At 57.8% G+C, this 15,149-nt stretch overlaps 1 protein-coding gene across 2 annotated transcripts in view; it reads right to left on the bottom strand.

Moving 5' to 3' along the window:
- The window catches only part of SLC6A3 (solute carrier family 6 member 3), a 34,400-nt gene extending 31,556 nt beyond the window's left edge, over nucleotides 1–2,844 (bottom strand). For both annotated transcript variants that reach the window (XM_043887299.1, XM_043887298.1), the window contains exons 1-2: nucleotides 2,723–2,844; nucleotides 699–1,026 (exon numbers count right to left, since the gene is read on the bottom strand). In XM_043887299.1, coding sequence (XP_043743234.1) covers nucleotides 699–984 — 286 coding nt within the window. In that variant the 5' untranslated portion in view covers nucleotides 985–1,026; nucleotides 2,723–2,844. The remainder of the gene's footprint in view (nucleotides 1–698; nucleotides 1,027–2,722) is intronic.
- Nucleotides 2,845–15,149: the final 12,305 nt, after the last annotated feature.

Raw genomic sequence — 15,149 nt, 5'->3', positions numbered from 1 at the left:
TTCTGCCATGGCTCTTCCTGGGAGGGTCGGGGGAAGTAGGGAGACCCCACAGGGCTGCCTGTCTTGAATCGACTTCTGTGCCTGCTCCGAAATGCCCAGCTGCTCACCGGTGCCCTGGCAGGCCCTCCCCAAGGAAGCCTCCTGAAGCCCCGAAGGCATGGCATGGAATGACCCTGATGAGTGGCAGCGTCTAGGAGACTCATGGGAAACGAGCACCAACCAACTGGCTTCTCAGCTTGGATTCTGGGGGTGACCCAGGCCCATTTCTTAGTTTTCTCCCTTGAACCCAGATGGAGCAGTTCTAGGGCTGGCTGTGCAGGGGAGGCAGGGGCCGGGGAGGGGCGGAGACACGTTCCCTGGGCATCCTGGGGCTCCAAGCACAAGGGCTGCCGCATACTGTGAACACTGGGCGGGTTGGTCAAAGAGGTTGTTCTCTGGGCCTTGGAGAATTTTCTGAAGTAAAGGCCACTTTTGGGAAACAGAAGGCAGAATCACAGTGCCTCCAGCCCCCCTCCTGCTTTCCTGGCCTCGGCAACCTCGACCAGACAGAACCGTCAGGGGACGAGACCGCTCTGAGCGCTACCCTGTAGGGTTCCGGGACATCCATGTGCCCCGCTCCGCCGGGTCCACACCCCTCCCCAGAGCCCAGCCTCCAGCGCCCTCAGGTGGGAGGGCAGAGAGCGGGCGGACAGACTCACCCCCGCCGTTTTTGTAGCATAGATATGGGAACCGCCAGACGTTGGCCAGGTCCACGGCGAAGCCGATCACGGAGAGGAGGAAGTCGGCCTTCTTGCTCCAGGTCTCTCGATCCTGGGCCTCCGTGGGGCTCTGCGGGGGGTTGAGGAGGGTGGAGTTCGTGAGCTGCACCCCGTTTTGCTCCTTGAGCAGGATGAGTTCCACCGCCTTCGGGCCCGTGGCGTTGGCCTCCTTGGCTGGAGCCACCACGGAAGACATCAGGGCCACAGAGCACCTGCCCTCACTCATAGCCTCCTGGACTCGGGAATCCCGTGCTTCCACCTTCTCGGTCTTCAGCCAGCATGAAAGATAAACACACACAGGGATGCACGGGTTTAGCAGCCAGAACTATGATGCACCGGGCGGGGGAGCAGGGAGGTGTGGCTCTCCAGACGTTTCTTTGGGGGCAGAAAACAAGGTGTCCCAGCACCTAAGGAGACAGAGCTGGGGTAAGCAGATGACCTACACCCCTTGTGGGGTTGGGAGACAAGCTGTGGGGGCCTCGGACCCCTGCCCTGCTCCCCATCCCCCAGTCCATTCCATAAGGTGCAGGGTGGCGTCACCTCTAATGTGGTTTTAGTTAGCAAGAGGCTACCTCCACGCACCCCCCACTGCCATCGTAATGTGACGATCTTCAAATGGTTTTCCATAGTCATTCTTAACAACAGTGCACACTCATTCTTTACACTCAGCAACCAAAGTCAAAAGCAAATTTTAAAACCAGGGTCACCCACAGGAATTCAAAGTTTCAAAGTAGCGATTACAAAAGTCTCCTTCAAGGAACCGCTGCACATCCACATCCATGTGGCCCCTGGACGGCCCAGGCAGGGATGGGAGCATGCGGTTGGGATTTACTGGGCTCACAGGACTAGTTCCCAGGGAGGGGCTTCATCCAGGAGATCACTTCCTAGTCACCTTCACGACACTCTGGGTAGTGAGTCAGGGAGGATGGAAGAAATCACACAGTCACGCCAGAGAGCAAGGTGGGCGCTCAAGGCTGTGGGAAACTTCAAACATGACTTCTTCTGGCGTCTGGATGTTTCAACTGCACACACTCACAGGTGTGCACGTGTGTGTGCACACACACACACACACACACACACACTCTGAAGCAGGAGGCAGCGGGAACGGGGTGACTTTCCTCTGCATCCGAGTTTGAACAGAAACTCACAACACAACTCATCACAGCACATTCCTGAGACGGATGAAGAGGCACAGAAGGGACTCGGGGGGAGGAGCAGCGGGACTGGCCTGCTGCAGGGTCCAGGGGAGCGGGCGGGGCTTGTGCAGACCCCAGCGGACTGCTCTGACGGCAGCCCTCGCAGGTGGGCCGGAGACCACCTGCCGGGGAAACCCCGGCTCGGCATTTGGGGTGAGCCCACCTCATGCCCGAAGCCACGGCCTCACAGGCCAGGCTTGGGCACAGGAAGCAAAACGTGGTGCTTAGGCAGCGTGGTTCTGAGCCCAGGGCAGAAACAGAGCTGCAGTCGGCCCCTACAGCCAGCCTGCATGCCCGGAGCCTGCACACACCCCCACCTCCCTGGGCATCCCTGCCCCATCTTAGACATCAAAGACTAAACCCTGCGGAAAAAGCCACACTGAGAAAATCACCCGGGGTTGGATCTGGGGGCCGCTTGCCCAAGTGGCCCACAACCGGCACAGGTCTAGTTTAACAGGGAGCCAGTTGGGCAGGGAAGCCGGGCACAGCCACCCCCTGCCCAGCGCCCTCTCCTAGTCTGGGGCAGGGGCCACGGGGAACACACACAAGGCCCGCGCCCCGTCTCGGGCTCACACCTCTCGGCCACCTCACCTTCAGATGGCCAGTTGCCCTGTTGCAGTGCGCTGTGCATCCCAACTGTCGGCGACTTTTGCCTGTGGGCCCCCCCCCACCCCGCCCCGACGGTTCCCGCCCGGGCCCGCGCCCTCGGCCTCAGACTTCAGGGGACGCCGGTGAGCGGCGCAGCCCACGGGGGTGGCCCGGACTCACCTGCGCGCCCAGCCTCTGTGCCGCTGGAGACCCGCCACCCGGCGTCCGCGAAAGCTCCAGCTCCGGGCCCGCGGCGCTCAGGGCTCTTATCTTGTCTCCGGGACCCGCCCCGCCGGCCGACGGGGGCGCCTGCCCGCCCTGGCTCCGCCTCCGTGCCGCCCCGGTGGGCGGAGGGTGAGCGCGGCCGCGCCCCGCGCCCCGGGCACCCCGCCCGCGGGAACCTTCGGCGGAGTCCGGTCTGCGGTGCCGGTCCCCCGGCCCGCAGCGCGCTCTGCCCGCGGCCGCAGGCGTCCTGGGGCCTGGGGCGCATGGGACCCGGAACTCCTGTGGTCCCAGGCCTCGCAAGACCAAGTGTGAAAGTCGCTCAGTGTGTCCGACTTTTTGCGACCCCACGGACCATACAGTTCTTGGAATTCTCCAGGCCAGAATACTGGAGTGGGTAGCCATTTCCTTCTTCAGGAAGGGCGCTTTTCCGTCTCCTTCCCACCCCAGCTTGCACCCCAGAGCTGCCCCGCGCGCCTGTATCGGCTTGGAGCTTGGGGCTCCCTCGGCCCACCCACTGCTCCGCCCCAGTGAAACCCGGGAAGGGCAGTCGCGACGGGGAAGGAGGTGGGCGGCGGGCGGGGACCGAGTGGGGTCTTGCCTCCCTCAGCTTCCTCTCCCCCAGCCGCTGCTGCACCGGCCTGCACTCTGACGCTGTACCCACCCCGCTCCCCAGACCAGTCGTCTGGAACTCTCTCGTCGGTTCCGTCGTCTCCTCCCCCCGCAGCCGCCCCTCCCGAGGTCTGTCTGGCGCCCTGGGGACATCTCCCTGACCAGTCGTCCCTCTCGAGCTGGGGCGGCTTGGGAGAGGGGGTCCTGCCGCGACCCCAGCCTCGCCCTGGTGGGCAGTCTCAGACCCCGCCCGGTCTCCGCCCTCTCTCCTCTGGCTGTGCACCCCTGCGGCGAGGTACCCATCCTCGTCCGGGTCCGGGGTTGCGGAGATGCGAGTCCTTCTGTGGCCCGAGAGACGCCTGCGCAGGAGCCAGTGTCCGCGCGTCGGGCAAGGAGAGAAGCGTCCCCGCGCTTTGCCGACCTGGAGCGCGAATCGATTGGAATCAAAGGGCTTGAATCACGCTCGCATCGGAAAATGATTTCCCGGACGGCCGGAAACCACAGCGGTCAATACCTGCTCCCTGACCAGGCGGACTGGGATCTTTGCCGAGATGACTCCCCGCAAGACTGTACATTCGGGACGTGGAGGGATGGAGTTCCCAAGCCACCAAGCAGGCCCCGGACCCTCAGGTGCAGGACAGCGTCCAGGTAGGTGGCACCCTGGCTCTTCTTAAGGAGGAGCCCTCCGGGACCCCCAAGCCGCGGCGGCCACCCTCCCCTTCCGACTCCGTGTAAGCTTTGATTTTCCCACCTGGCGGCCCCAGCCCGGGGGCGTCCACACATCGCTCTCCACTCTGAGCCACATGCATGTCCCTTTTTGGCACTGTCCCTCTGCCAGGGCCTGTACACCACCCTGGCTCCTCAGTACCACCATGCCCAGGGCTCCAGCTTCATCCCAGAGACCACACCTCCCTGCCCCTCCCGCAGCCTCCCCACCAGGGGCTGGTACCTGGTGCCCAGAACACCACTGGTGCCCGGGCCGGGGCTGATACTTGGTGCCAGGCAGGAACCACCCTTCCAGCAGGAAGGAAGAGCCCAACACTCAATGTCCCAGCCTCCCTGCTGCTGAAACAAAGATGTCTCAGGCTGGGTGGCTTACAGAGTTGAGTCCCTCCAGGACAGAAGGGCCCAGAAGCGCTCTGGAGCCGCCTTTATAAGAGCACCGGCCCCATTCATGAGGGCTCAGCCCCCGCTGGGGCCTCATCCCGCCAGAGCCACCCTCCAGGACCATCCTGGGCTGGGGGGAGGGCATCAGCATGGATTTGGGGACGTGCATGCGGGGAGATGACAGGGATTTCACGAGATGGTGACGCGCCACCTTGAACCTGTGAGGACCAGTGGCCATCCCAGCAGGCTTTTTGCCTACAGACTCTCCACATCATGAGTTTCGAGAAAGAAGAGGCATCCTAGGTTGGGGCTTGATGGACAGGGTCACAGGAACACAGGGTGGAACCAGCCAGCTCAGACGTGTATGTCTGCAAGCACACACACTAGATGGAAAGACCTGGGAAGGCGGGTGATCCCCGTGGGGGCCAGCCGAGGCCCGAGCCCACCCAGACGGGGCTGCCGCCCCTGTGCCAGACAGACCCAGACAGGAGCGGCCCGTCACGGCGTCGCTAACCTGCACGAGGAGAAGGGTGCTGTGGGCGTCCCGGGGCGCTGACGCCCGCCCAGCCTCAGGACGAGGGACCCAGGGGTGCTGGAGAAGAGTGACTGAGGGAGCCGGGCCCGAGGCCTGGCCGCAGAAGACTGAGAAGGCTGGCTGCCTGATGTTGGTGCGCCTGCATCATCCTGGGCGGGGTCCCCCCCCTCGGCCCCCCGGCCCGCACCTGTGCAGGTAGAACCTGTGGGGTTAAGAGCTGATTAAACAGCCGGCCTTCACTGGAACTCGGCCCAGAGTTTATCTTCAGAGTGACTGCTGCTGGCTCAGAGGCCTCCACGGGTGATGGTGACTCAGTCCTGTCCTGCTGACCCTTGAGGAGTCGCTCACCGTCTGCCGTGGACCAGCCGCAGCCGCAGGGCCCGGGGGGGCCTGTGGCCAGGCCACTGTCCCCACTGCGGCTCTGCCCCATTGGAGGTCGCCGCTGGGTGTGGCCCTGTCTCAGCACCCCAACTTCGGGGGGCTGCGTGGGTGCCCCCCCACAGCTGCCCCACCCACAAAGGACAAAGGCCATGTGCTGACGTCAGGGTCATGCCTTTGAGGTTCCTGAGAGGCTGGAGCCCTGGTGGATGAATGCAGGTTCTATCTGAGCATCAGAAGGCCGCCTGCAGGTGAGGGTGGTGGAGTGGGGCGGGACCGAGCGGAGCAGGTCAGCAGCGCAGGACATGATGGTCCGTCCCCAAGCCACACAGGCCAGCAGGTGCCTGGCTGGAGGGACGCGTGTGTCCTCAAGCTCAGAGGGAAGAGCTAGAGTGCTCAGGAGTCGCCATGCAGGTGACGGGGTTGGTCCCCGCCAAGACTTTATGTGACTGGCTTGCTCCAGCTGCCAGGGCTGACTCTGGAGCCAGAAGTCTGAGATCAAGGTCCTGGAGGGGCTGGACCTTGCAAGTGTTGGGGGGGAGTCTGGTTCAGACTCCTCCAGCTTCTGAGGGTTTGCTGGGACCCTGGGCTTGTAGAAGCATCACCCCATCTCTGCCTGTATACGCACAAGGTATAATGTGTGCGTGTGAATGTGTGTGTGATGTTGGATCAGGCCTGCCCTAATGCCCCCTTTTACCTCGACAACCCCTGTAAAGAACTCACCTCCAATTAAGGCCACAGTCTGAAGTCTTGGGGCTTAGAATTTTGACATCTGAATTTGGGAGCACAGTTGAACCCACAACAAAGAGGAACCTTAACAGGCCCTAGCGTGCTGCAGCCCGTGGGGCTGCAAAGAGTCAGACAGGACTTAGTGACTAAACAACAACAGGCCCATTCTCCAGGGGAGCAGCTCAGAACTTGTCAGAGCCTCCTGCAGTCCATGGGGTTGCAGAGATCGGACTTGAGTGAGTGACTAAGCGCACACACACACAGGACACGTGGTCCCGCAGCTCAGGCCAGGACGTGCAGACTTGGAGGCAGACAGAGCCAGTGCAGGAGAGCTGGCCTCCGGCGAGCCGATGCTCTCAGGGAAGAAGGGCCTCTCGGGGGCGCTGCCGCTGGAGGGTGGAAGAGGATGCCCCCTCCCAGGGCACTGGAAGGATGGAGGGCCCTAGCTCAGGCTCCTTCCCTCCAGCCTTGCTTTAGATGTGGGGGGCCAGCGCTCTGTGGCTGCACCTTCCTTGAGGCCCGGAGCCCACGGGTCATCTGTACGCGGCTCCCCTGCCCCTCCTGACCCGGTGCTCGGAGAGTCGGTGCCCACGGGGCTGGCAGGACTCTGGGTACCCGCCTGAAGCCCGACCCCAGGTTCACGGGCTTGCACGACCTTCACGAAGTGTCCTGGCCTCTGTTCTGCTCTCTGCTGGCTGCCCACCCTCACACGGTGCAAAGAGGACCCAGAGAGCCACCGCTTCAGGCGCGACCTTCAGGGAGCGCGGGGTTCTCTGCTCGGCAGCCTTATGCCCTCGGGGGCGCCCGGACGCCCCGCCCTCCTGCTTCTCGGCGGCGGACAGAGGCACGTGAGCAGAGAAGGAAGAGCCACGCTGCATGCAGCCCGAGGGCGCGGGTGGAGGGGGGCGGGGTGGGGAGAAGGGGGCGCCGGAGTGAGAAGTCGCCGCCCGGTCCCCCCGAGTTTCTCCGGGACCGGCGCCCCCCCACACGGCCGGGTGTCAGGCCCTCCCCACCTCCCGTCACCCCCGGGAGTCCCCCCACCCCCCACACCCCGGGCGCCCCCGGCAGGAAGCTGGGAGCCCAGGACCACGTTTCCCGAGGGCGCTGCTGGGAGTCTGCGGTGGAGAGCTGGGCCGGTGCGTGCCGGCCGTTCCGGAGACCGCGCAGGAGGCGGGTGGGCGGGCGCACGTCCGAGTTATTCCCAAGGTTCAGTGTTGAGGGGAGCCCGGAGCCAGCGGCTTCCCCCAGAGGGTGCCGTGGAGCTGGGGCTCACCCTGAGACCCCGTCAGCTGGGCTGGGGACCTGGGGAGGGGGCGGCCTGCCTTCCTAACAACTTGCCGGGGGATGAGCTGCTGGCTGGTCCCGGACCACACTCCAAGAAGCAGGGACTTGGCCAGACCCATGGGGCGCGGAAGGTTCTGGAAGACGAGGGTGCCGCGTGGAGCCTCTGGCAGCCCTGCAGGGGCTCAGTGCAGACCTTGGGGGTTTTGGGGAATAACAGAACAACATTCTTCAGAAAACCCTTGTTCTCCTCTGGGGTGAGTATGCTCCGAGCCACAGCTCCCGTCCCCAGGTGAGCGAGCCCCGTCAGTTGGAATGCTCGCCCACCTGTCCAGCTCGGACAGAGACTCGCTGTGAGCTGAGGCGCGCTGCCCCCGCCCCCATCGGTGGCGCTCCGTCAGCCCATCCCCGGGCGGCAGGGCCCATCTCACGACCATGTGACCGCAGAAGGACATGGGTTCCGACGTGTGCTGACCCCGCCAGCGAGGCAGCTGCACTCAGCAGGGAGGGGAATCGTCCTGGGGGCAGACACCCCAGGAGGGCACCCTGAGCTGAGAAGCGGGGAGGGTCAGAGGTGTGGGCCTCGGTGATTCTATCGCATTGGCTAGTGTATCGTGGAGACAGCACAGAAATTGAGAAATTAATGATAAGAGCTTTATCTGCAGATGATGTAATCACCTATCTACAAATGCTAGAATTAACAAGGGAAGTTAGAAGGTCCCTGGATATACAAACATCAGTTGTGTTTCTGTGTGCCAGTAGCAAGCTACCGTAAAATAAAACTCATAATAATTTCATTTTGAATAGGATCCAAAACAAACTGCCATGTGTGTGCAAGACACAAATGTTGAAAACATTGCTGAAGAACTAAAAGGCTGAAGGAAGTGGAGAGACCACATCCATGATCTTAAGTCTTAGTGTCACGAAGATGCCAATTCTTCTCAAACTGAAATTCTAACTGGCTTTTTTGAAGAGCTCAACCCGTTGGTTCCTAAATGTATAGGGACTCAGGATAGCCAAAACACTGCTGAAAAAAGACCAAGATTGCAGGACATTTTGTGACCCAACCACCCACATAAAGCTGATCTTATTTTCTGTCATTATCTTGCCATTCATGCCCTTGCTTTACAAACAGCTTTATTGGTGTTTGATCGATGAACCATGACTGCACGGATGTGAAATGCACAATTTGGGAGGTTTCTGTGGTCACAGAACAGCACCGTGAGGATCATATTGCTTGTGTTCAGACCCTCCTCATGCCCCTGTGTATCCTCCTTTATCCCGCCCCACTCAGGCAACACTGTCTGCCAGCTACAGATCCTTTATTCTTCCTGGAATTTTATATTATTGGCACCACACCATAAGGACTGTTTTTTTTGGTCCCTTCCTCCCTCCGGCGTATTTAAGTTGAATCTGTGCTGTTTGCTGAGTCAGTGATTTCCTTTTGTCGCTGACTAGTATTCCATCATTATAGATAGAGCATCATCTATTCACCCTTTCACCGGTTGATGGACGTTTGGATCTTACAAATAAAACCCCTGTGAACACTTGCATACAAGCCTCTGTGTGGACATGTGCTTCCATCTCTTGAGTAAGAGCTTAGCTGTGGGATGGCTGGGCCATTTGTGTTGATGTGCATTTAACTGTTTTTTAAAACTAATTGTTTTGCAAAGTGGTGATGCCATTTGACATTCCGTGGGCACTGTGTATGAGTATTTCTCTTGCTTTGTGTCCTTATCAACACTTAGAATGGCCACTTGATTTAAATGTTTAAATTTTAGCCATTGTAATAAGCGCGCAGCAGAATCTTGGGACAGATTAAACTGGCATTTCTCTAGTGACTAAAGTGTTTTGCAGTCCCTCTTGTGTGTGGTTGCCATCCTCATCACTTCTTGTCAAGTGGCTGTTTAAATCTTATGCACATTCGGGTTGTTTGTTATGTTATGTGAAGGTGTTAGTCATTCAGTCGTGTCCGACTCTTTGTGACCCCATGGACTGTAGCCCGCCAGGCTCCTTCTGTGTCCATGGGATTCTCCAGGCAAGAATACTGCAGTGGATAGCCATTCCTTTCTCCAGGGTAATCTTCCCAACTCAGGGATCGAACCTAGGTCTCCTGCATTGCAGGCGGATTCTTTACCCTCTGAGCCACCAGGGAAGCCCGCTTGTTAGGTTAGATTCTTATACAACTGTTGAGTTTTGAGAGTTCTTTATATATTCTGGATACAAGTCCTTCATCAGATAGATGACTTGCAAACATCTTTTGCAATCTTGGATTGTCTTTTCATTCTCTTAATTGAGTCTTTTGAAGAAGAGAAGTTATTACTTTTGATGAAGCCCAACTTACCAGTTTTTAAAATGAATCCTGCTTTTAGTGCTGTATCTGAGAAATTTTTACTTCACCCAAGATTGCCAAAATTTTTCTCCTAAGTTTTTCTCTGAGAGTTTTAAGTTTTAGGTTGCGCCCTTGTGTGTAGGACCTGTTTGACGCTTGCATGGTGTAAAGTGTAGATCGGTTTCGTTTCCTTGTCCTGTGGGTCACTCAGAGAGACGTGCTGAGAACTTGAGGCACAGCCGTGTGGGCTGGCCTCTACATCCCTGGGGTCCTGCCGACGTGTGTCGTTCACGGGGAAGCCCTCTTGTCAGCCGCACACCTCAGGGTCACCACGTCCTCCTGGGAGCGACATTCTTATCGTGCATGACCTCGCTTAGACCCTGGGCTGACCACCTGGGCTCTGAGACTGACGTCCACCCCACCTTCTCTTGATGCGGTTGGCACCGCCCTTTTCCTTTGGCCCGTTGGTATCCGTGATAGGTGTGCTTGCTGGCATTACGTGGTCAGGTCTCACTTTTACATCCTATCTGATAATTTCCGCTGATCACTGAGGGTCCATGACCATTTATGTTTAATGTGGTGCTGAAACAGCTGGGTTAAGTCCACCACGTACGGCACCGTGCCCTCCATCCCCTTTACCGACGTTTCTGCTGTCCTTCAGGCTGGGAGTTTTGTTTCTGAGTCCGTGTCTGCCTCCTCTGCTGGACTCTGAGCCGTGTCTCTTTGCTGTGCTGTTCCAGCGTCTCCTTTCCGTGACGCCACACCGCTGCACGCCGCCTCTGCGCCGACCCGGGGCTGCTGCTCGGCACCTCTCCCGGCCACCGTCGCATCATCACCTGTGTGTCATGAACCCTGGGATGCGTCGTCACCTTCGCTTCAGATAACCACTGTGGACAGAGCTCTGAACAACGAGGAGCAGTGCTTCTGTCCCCCACGTGGTTCTTGCTGAGCCCCCGCAGGCCCGAGTCCGGAGCGGAGTCACTTTCAGGCTTGAGGACCTGCATTCTCACTGTGCCGTGAGGTATGCCAGCCGGCTGGCGATGGATTCTTTCAGCTTTTGAGTTTAGAAACACTTTTGTTTTTCTTTGGGTTCTTTTTTTTTTTTGGTGTTAAAAGAGATTAAAATTAAAATACACGCTAAAAAAGAGATGCTTTTGCTGCGTGAAGCGTCCTCTGTTCCGTGGATGCCGCGGGGTGCGGCTCCGCTCTCTGCTCGCCTGTTGCTCTGAGCCCTTGGCCCTGCTGACTCTCTGTTCCTCGTCTGGTCTAAGCATTTGGTTACGATGCTCCTGGTGCGTCTCCTCCATGGCACTCCTGCTTGGAATCCTTACGCTTCTTGGACCCAGGGCTTTATAGTTTGTATCCAACTTGGGAAAGTATTTCTTCACATATTTTTCTGTCCGCCCTTCTCCTGTGGGGACTCCAGCGGCAGGTCTGTCAGGCGACGTGAAGTCCCGCACTCACGGACGCTCGGTTAGTTGCCTCTTGCCTCTGTTTTGGTTTGGCCAGCTCCTGCTGCTGCCCTTCGAGGTCACTTGCCGTCCCTTCTGTGAGGTCAGTCTCCCTTCCTCCCAGCCGGGGTGTCTTGCATTGCAGACGTTGTGGCTCACGTCTGCAGGGTTCAGATCTGTCTTTTTACATCTTGTCTCTGCATCTACGTCGGGCTGTGCCGAGTCTCGCTGCCGTGCGGGTTTCCCCGTTTGCAGTGCTCAGGCTTCTCTCTGGAGCGTGGGCGCCAGGGCTTCAGTGCTCACAGCGCGTGGGCTCAGTGGTTTAGGCTGCCAGGGAAGTCCAGATTTGTGTCTTTTAAAAGACACTTTTTGCATTTCCACCATGGCCAGCCTTGCTTCCAGCCGGCATTTGAACACAGAGTCCAGCGATTTTTGCATAGTGATCGTCAATGCTCTCATCTACTAATTCCATCACCTCAGTCACTTCTGGGTCTGTTTCTGTTGATGACAGGTCATCTTGCCTGGAGTTTTGCACCTACGTGACCTGTGATGGGAGGCAGAGCGTTGTGAACTTGACCCTTTGGGTGCTGGGTAGTTGTATATCCCTCTGAATATTCTGGAACTTTGGGCTGCAGGCAAGCTCCTTGCAAAGAGTTTGGTCATTCTTTCAGGTCTCGGTCGTAAGCTCTGTGTGCTGGGACCAGCATCGTGTTTGGCTGAGGGGCTACGATTTCCTCATGGTTCAGGCAAAACCCATCTGAGTTTGCACTGATCACCTCTTCCAGGACAGAGGTGAAACCAGCCACTGCTCCTCCGTCTTGACCAGAAGCGAAATTGTGGACTCGTTAACTTCTCTTAAGCTGAAAAGAACTAACCAGAGCCTGAGCAGCCCTTGACGACCCCGTGGCAGAGACCGGCCCTCGGCCCGCAGGCCCGGCCAGACGAGTCCGTGGAGCTGGGTTCTGCCCCTGGAGCAGGAGGCTTCCTGCTGGTCAGAGGACAGACAGCGCCGGCCGTAAATGTCTTGAGGTTTAATGAGAGTTACCCTTGAGCCAGGCAAAGAGTCTGTTTTGTCAGCTGCTTCATGTGCATTTTTAATAGCAATTAAGTTTGGTAAACGAGGTTGTTCACATTTTCTACATAATTGCGCTTCTTTCCTTGGTGGGTCTATTGATTACTGAGAGAATTATGTGAAAAATCTCCAGTTCTCTTTGCTGATTTATTTGTTTCCTCTGTTCATTCTGTCTGTGTTTGCTTAGCACACTCCGAGCTGCGTTGCTGGGGATGCACACCTTTAGGATGACTGGTCCTTCGGGGGAGCTGAACCCTTTATCAGCTGCGGTGTTTGCCTTGACACCGTAATCCGCCTCATCTTAAAGGTCACTTAGTGCTATTAATCCTGCCGTATCAACTGTCTCAGAGTTATGTTTGCATATTACATATATTTCCTGTTTTTTAACTTTCAGTATGTGTTTAAAAAGCATATAGTTAGAATTTTTCGTTTGTTTTTTAGTTTGGCCTAGCAACTGTCCTTTAGGAGTTTTGGGTCTGTATTTGATGTAATTACTAGTGTGGTTGGTTTCATTTTACCATTTGCTGTTTGTCTTCTATTTGTATTACCTGTTCTTTGTTCTTTTCTTTACTGCCCTGCTTAGTTTGGATGAAATTATTATCCAAAAATATTCCATTTTATTTCTACCATAGGCTTATTAGTTATAGCAATATGTTTTTTAAAAAATTTGTTTATTTTTTGTTTAGTTTTGGCTGTGCCAGGCCTCTTGTTGCTACGCGGGCTTTTCTCGAGTTGGGGTGTGCAGGCTTCTCACTGCGCTGGCTTCTCTCGTTGCAGAGTCTGCTCTAGACCGTGGGCGTCCGTAGTCCTGGTGCTCGGGCGGAGCTGCCCACGGTTGAGGGATCTTCCCTGATCAGGGATTGAACCCGTGTCCCCTGCAGTGGCAGACTGATCGTTAGTCACTGGACCACCAGGGAAGTCCTCCCTCTGTTTTATTTTGCTTTCTCTGGAGGCTCACCTGCGTTTTAAGTGTTCACAGCCCCGCTTCAGGTAACACTCGTCTTTTCTGCAGAGTCGGGTCCCCACGTGTGTCCCGTGCTTACCTGTTTCCACAGCAATATTTTCTTTTTCTCTGGCTGCCTTTAAGGTTCTCTTTACCAGCAGCTTCCAGAACCTTTTGTGATGAGCCTTGCAGTATTTTTGTTGTATTTCTTCTGTTTGTGGTTAATGGAGCTTCTTGGCTGTCTGAGCTGATAGATCTGGGAGAAGTCTGGCTAACATTTGTTCAATGTTTTTTCTGTCCTACACCCCTCTCTGGGACTGGTGTCTCCCGTGATGGGACCCTTAGTGCCGCTCTGGGTCGGCCTCCTCCGTCTGTGCTCCGTCGGACGCACACGAGGGGCTCACGGTGTTTGCCCTGCAGCGTGCATCTCAGGTACCCCGTCCAGGGTAGGACCTGGGTGGTGGCTGTGGCCTCTCTTTCCAGCCAACCCAGCGAGTACGGGTGACAAGGGACAGAGGGGGTGGGGTGACGCACACGCCCCACCCAGAGCTGAGCCAAGAGCAGCCAAGGCCGGCATGGCTGTGGCCAGACCCCACCCACCCCCCCGGCCCCTCCTGTCCTGGAGGGGAAGGGCTTGTCCTGTCGTAATGCTGTCCCTGTCCCCCACCCCCATCTCCGAGCCTCCTCCGGCACCGAGGGCAGAGCTCACCACCGCTGACCTCCCACCTCGGGTTACGTCGGCAAGGGACGTTCACTGCAAGGGAAGCCTGGCACTCTGAACAGGTCCCCACCAGAAGCACCAGCCTGATGGACAGAGGGTCAGCGTCTGACGCCTCAGTGCCGGGGTCGGTCCTAACAGGATGCCCGTGGCATGTCGGGTGTGTGTGGAGCTGGTCTCGGCAGGGCCCATGCCTGTGACACGGGGTGGGGAGGTCGGGAGAAGCCGAGGGGAAGCTCTTCTCTCCTGGTGACCCCAGGGGCCTGCGTGGCTCTGTCTGGGGATGTCCTGGCTTGCCGTCCGCTGGACACATGTCTGGCCTTTGGGGCTTGGGGGCCAGATGGTGCACAGTGGCTGGGAAACATAAGCGGGGCTGGCGTTGTGCTTCTGTAGAAGCGTCAGCCTCTTTTCCCTTCCCTGAGCGTCCGCCTGGCGGGTCCCAGGAGAGGGGCTACGTGGGCAGACGGGGATGTGGGGATGCGCGGAGGGGGAGGCGCCTGGGGACAGTGAGTGAGGGTCACCTGTCACTGCCCTGAAACTTCTCTGCCGCTCCAGGCTCGTCCGTCTTCAAGGGCTCAGTTCCCCCGGCTGGGATGCTCCTACTTAGGGACATGGTGGGGCCACTGCCCTGCAAGCTTAGGTGGTCACAGCTGTTGGTTGTCCTCCTGCCAGTGAGGTAACAGGGTGGCGCCCTGTGACAGATGCTAATGACAGCGTGGCGGGCAGGGGACCCTCTGGGCACCTCTCAGCTCTTTCCCAGCTGATCCCGTGACCAGTGGAGGCAAGACCACAAAGGCTCCAGGTGCTTTGGAAAGAAAATGTGACTCCTTTCTCTTGGGAAAGACCTGACTGGTCAAGGTATGTGGGGACCATGGCACGGGGGCGGGGGGGTGGTGGGGGAAGGAAGCAGAGAATACCAGTCTCAGCCACACACCAGCCCCGGGAGGCAGGACTGCAGTGCCCGAGTGACTGCTTTCTTGACTGGCATGTGTGCGTGCACGTGAACGTGTACATGTATGTTTGTGTGCCTGTGTGTACACATGTATGCACGTGCATGTGTGCACACATGTACACATGTATGGACATGCATGTGTGCATGCTTGGGTGTGCACATGCCTGTGTACACAGAGGTATGTGCACATGTCCCTGTGTATACACGTGTGCATGTGTATGTAGACACATGCATGTACACATGCATGCCCATGTGTGCGTGCATGCGTGTGGGTA

This window comes from Cervus elaphus, chromosome 25 (assembly GCF_910594005.1).
Source record: "Cervus elaphus chromosome 25, mCerEla1.1, whole genome shotgun sequence".
Lineage (NCBI taxonomy): Eukaryota > Metazoa > Chordata > Mammalia > Artiodactyla > Cervidae > Cervus > Cervus elaphus.
Note: the sequence above shows the minus strand (reverse complement) of the source record. Positions and strands in the feature narration are given on the sequence as shown.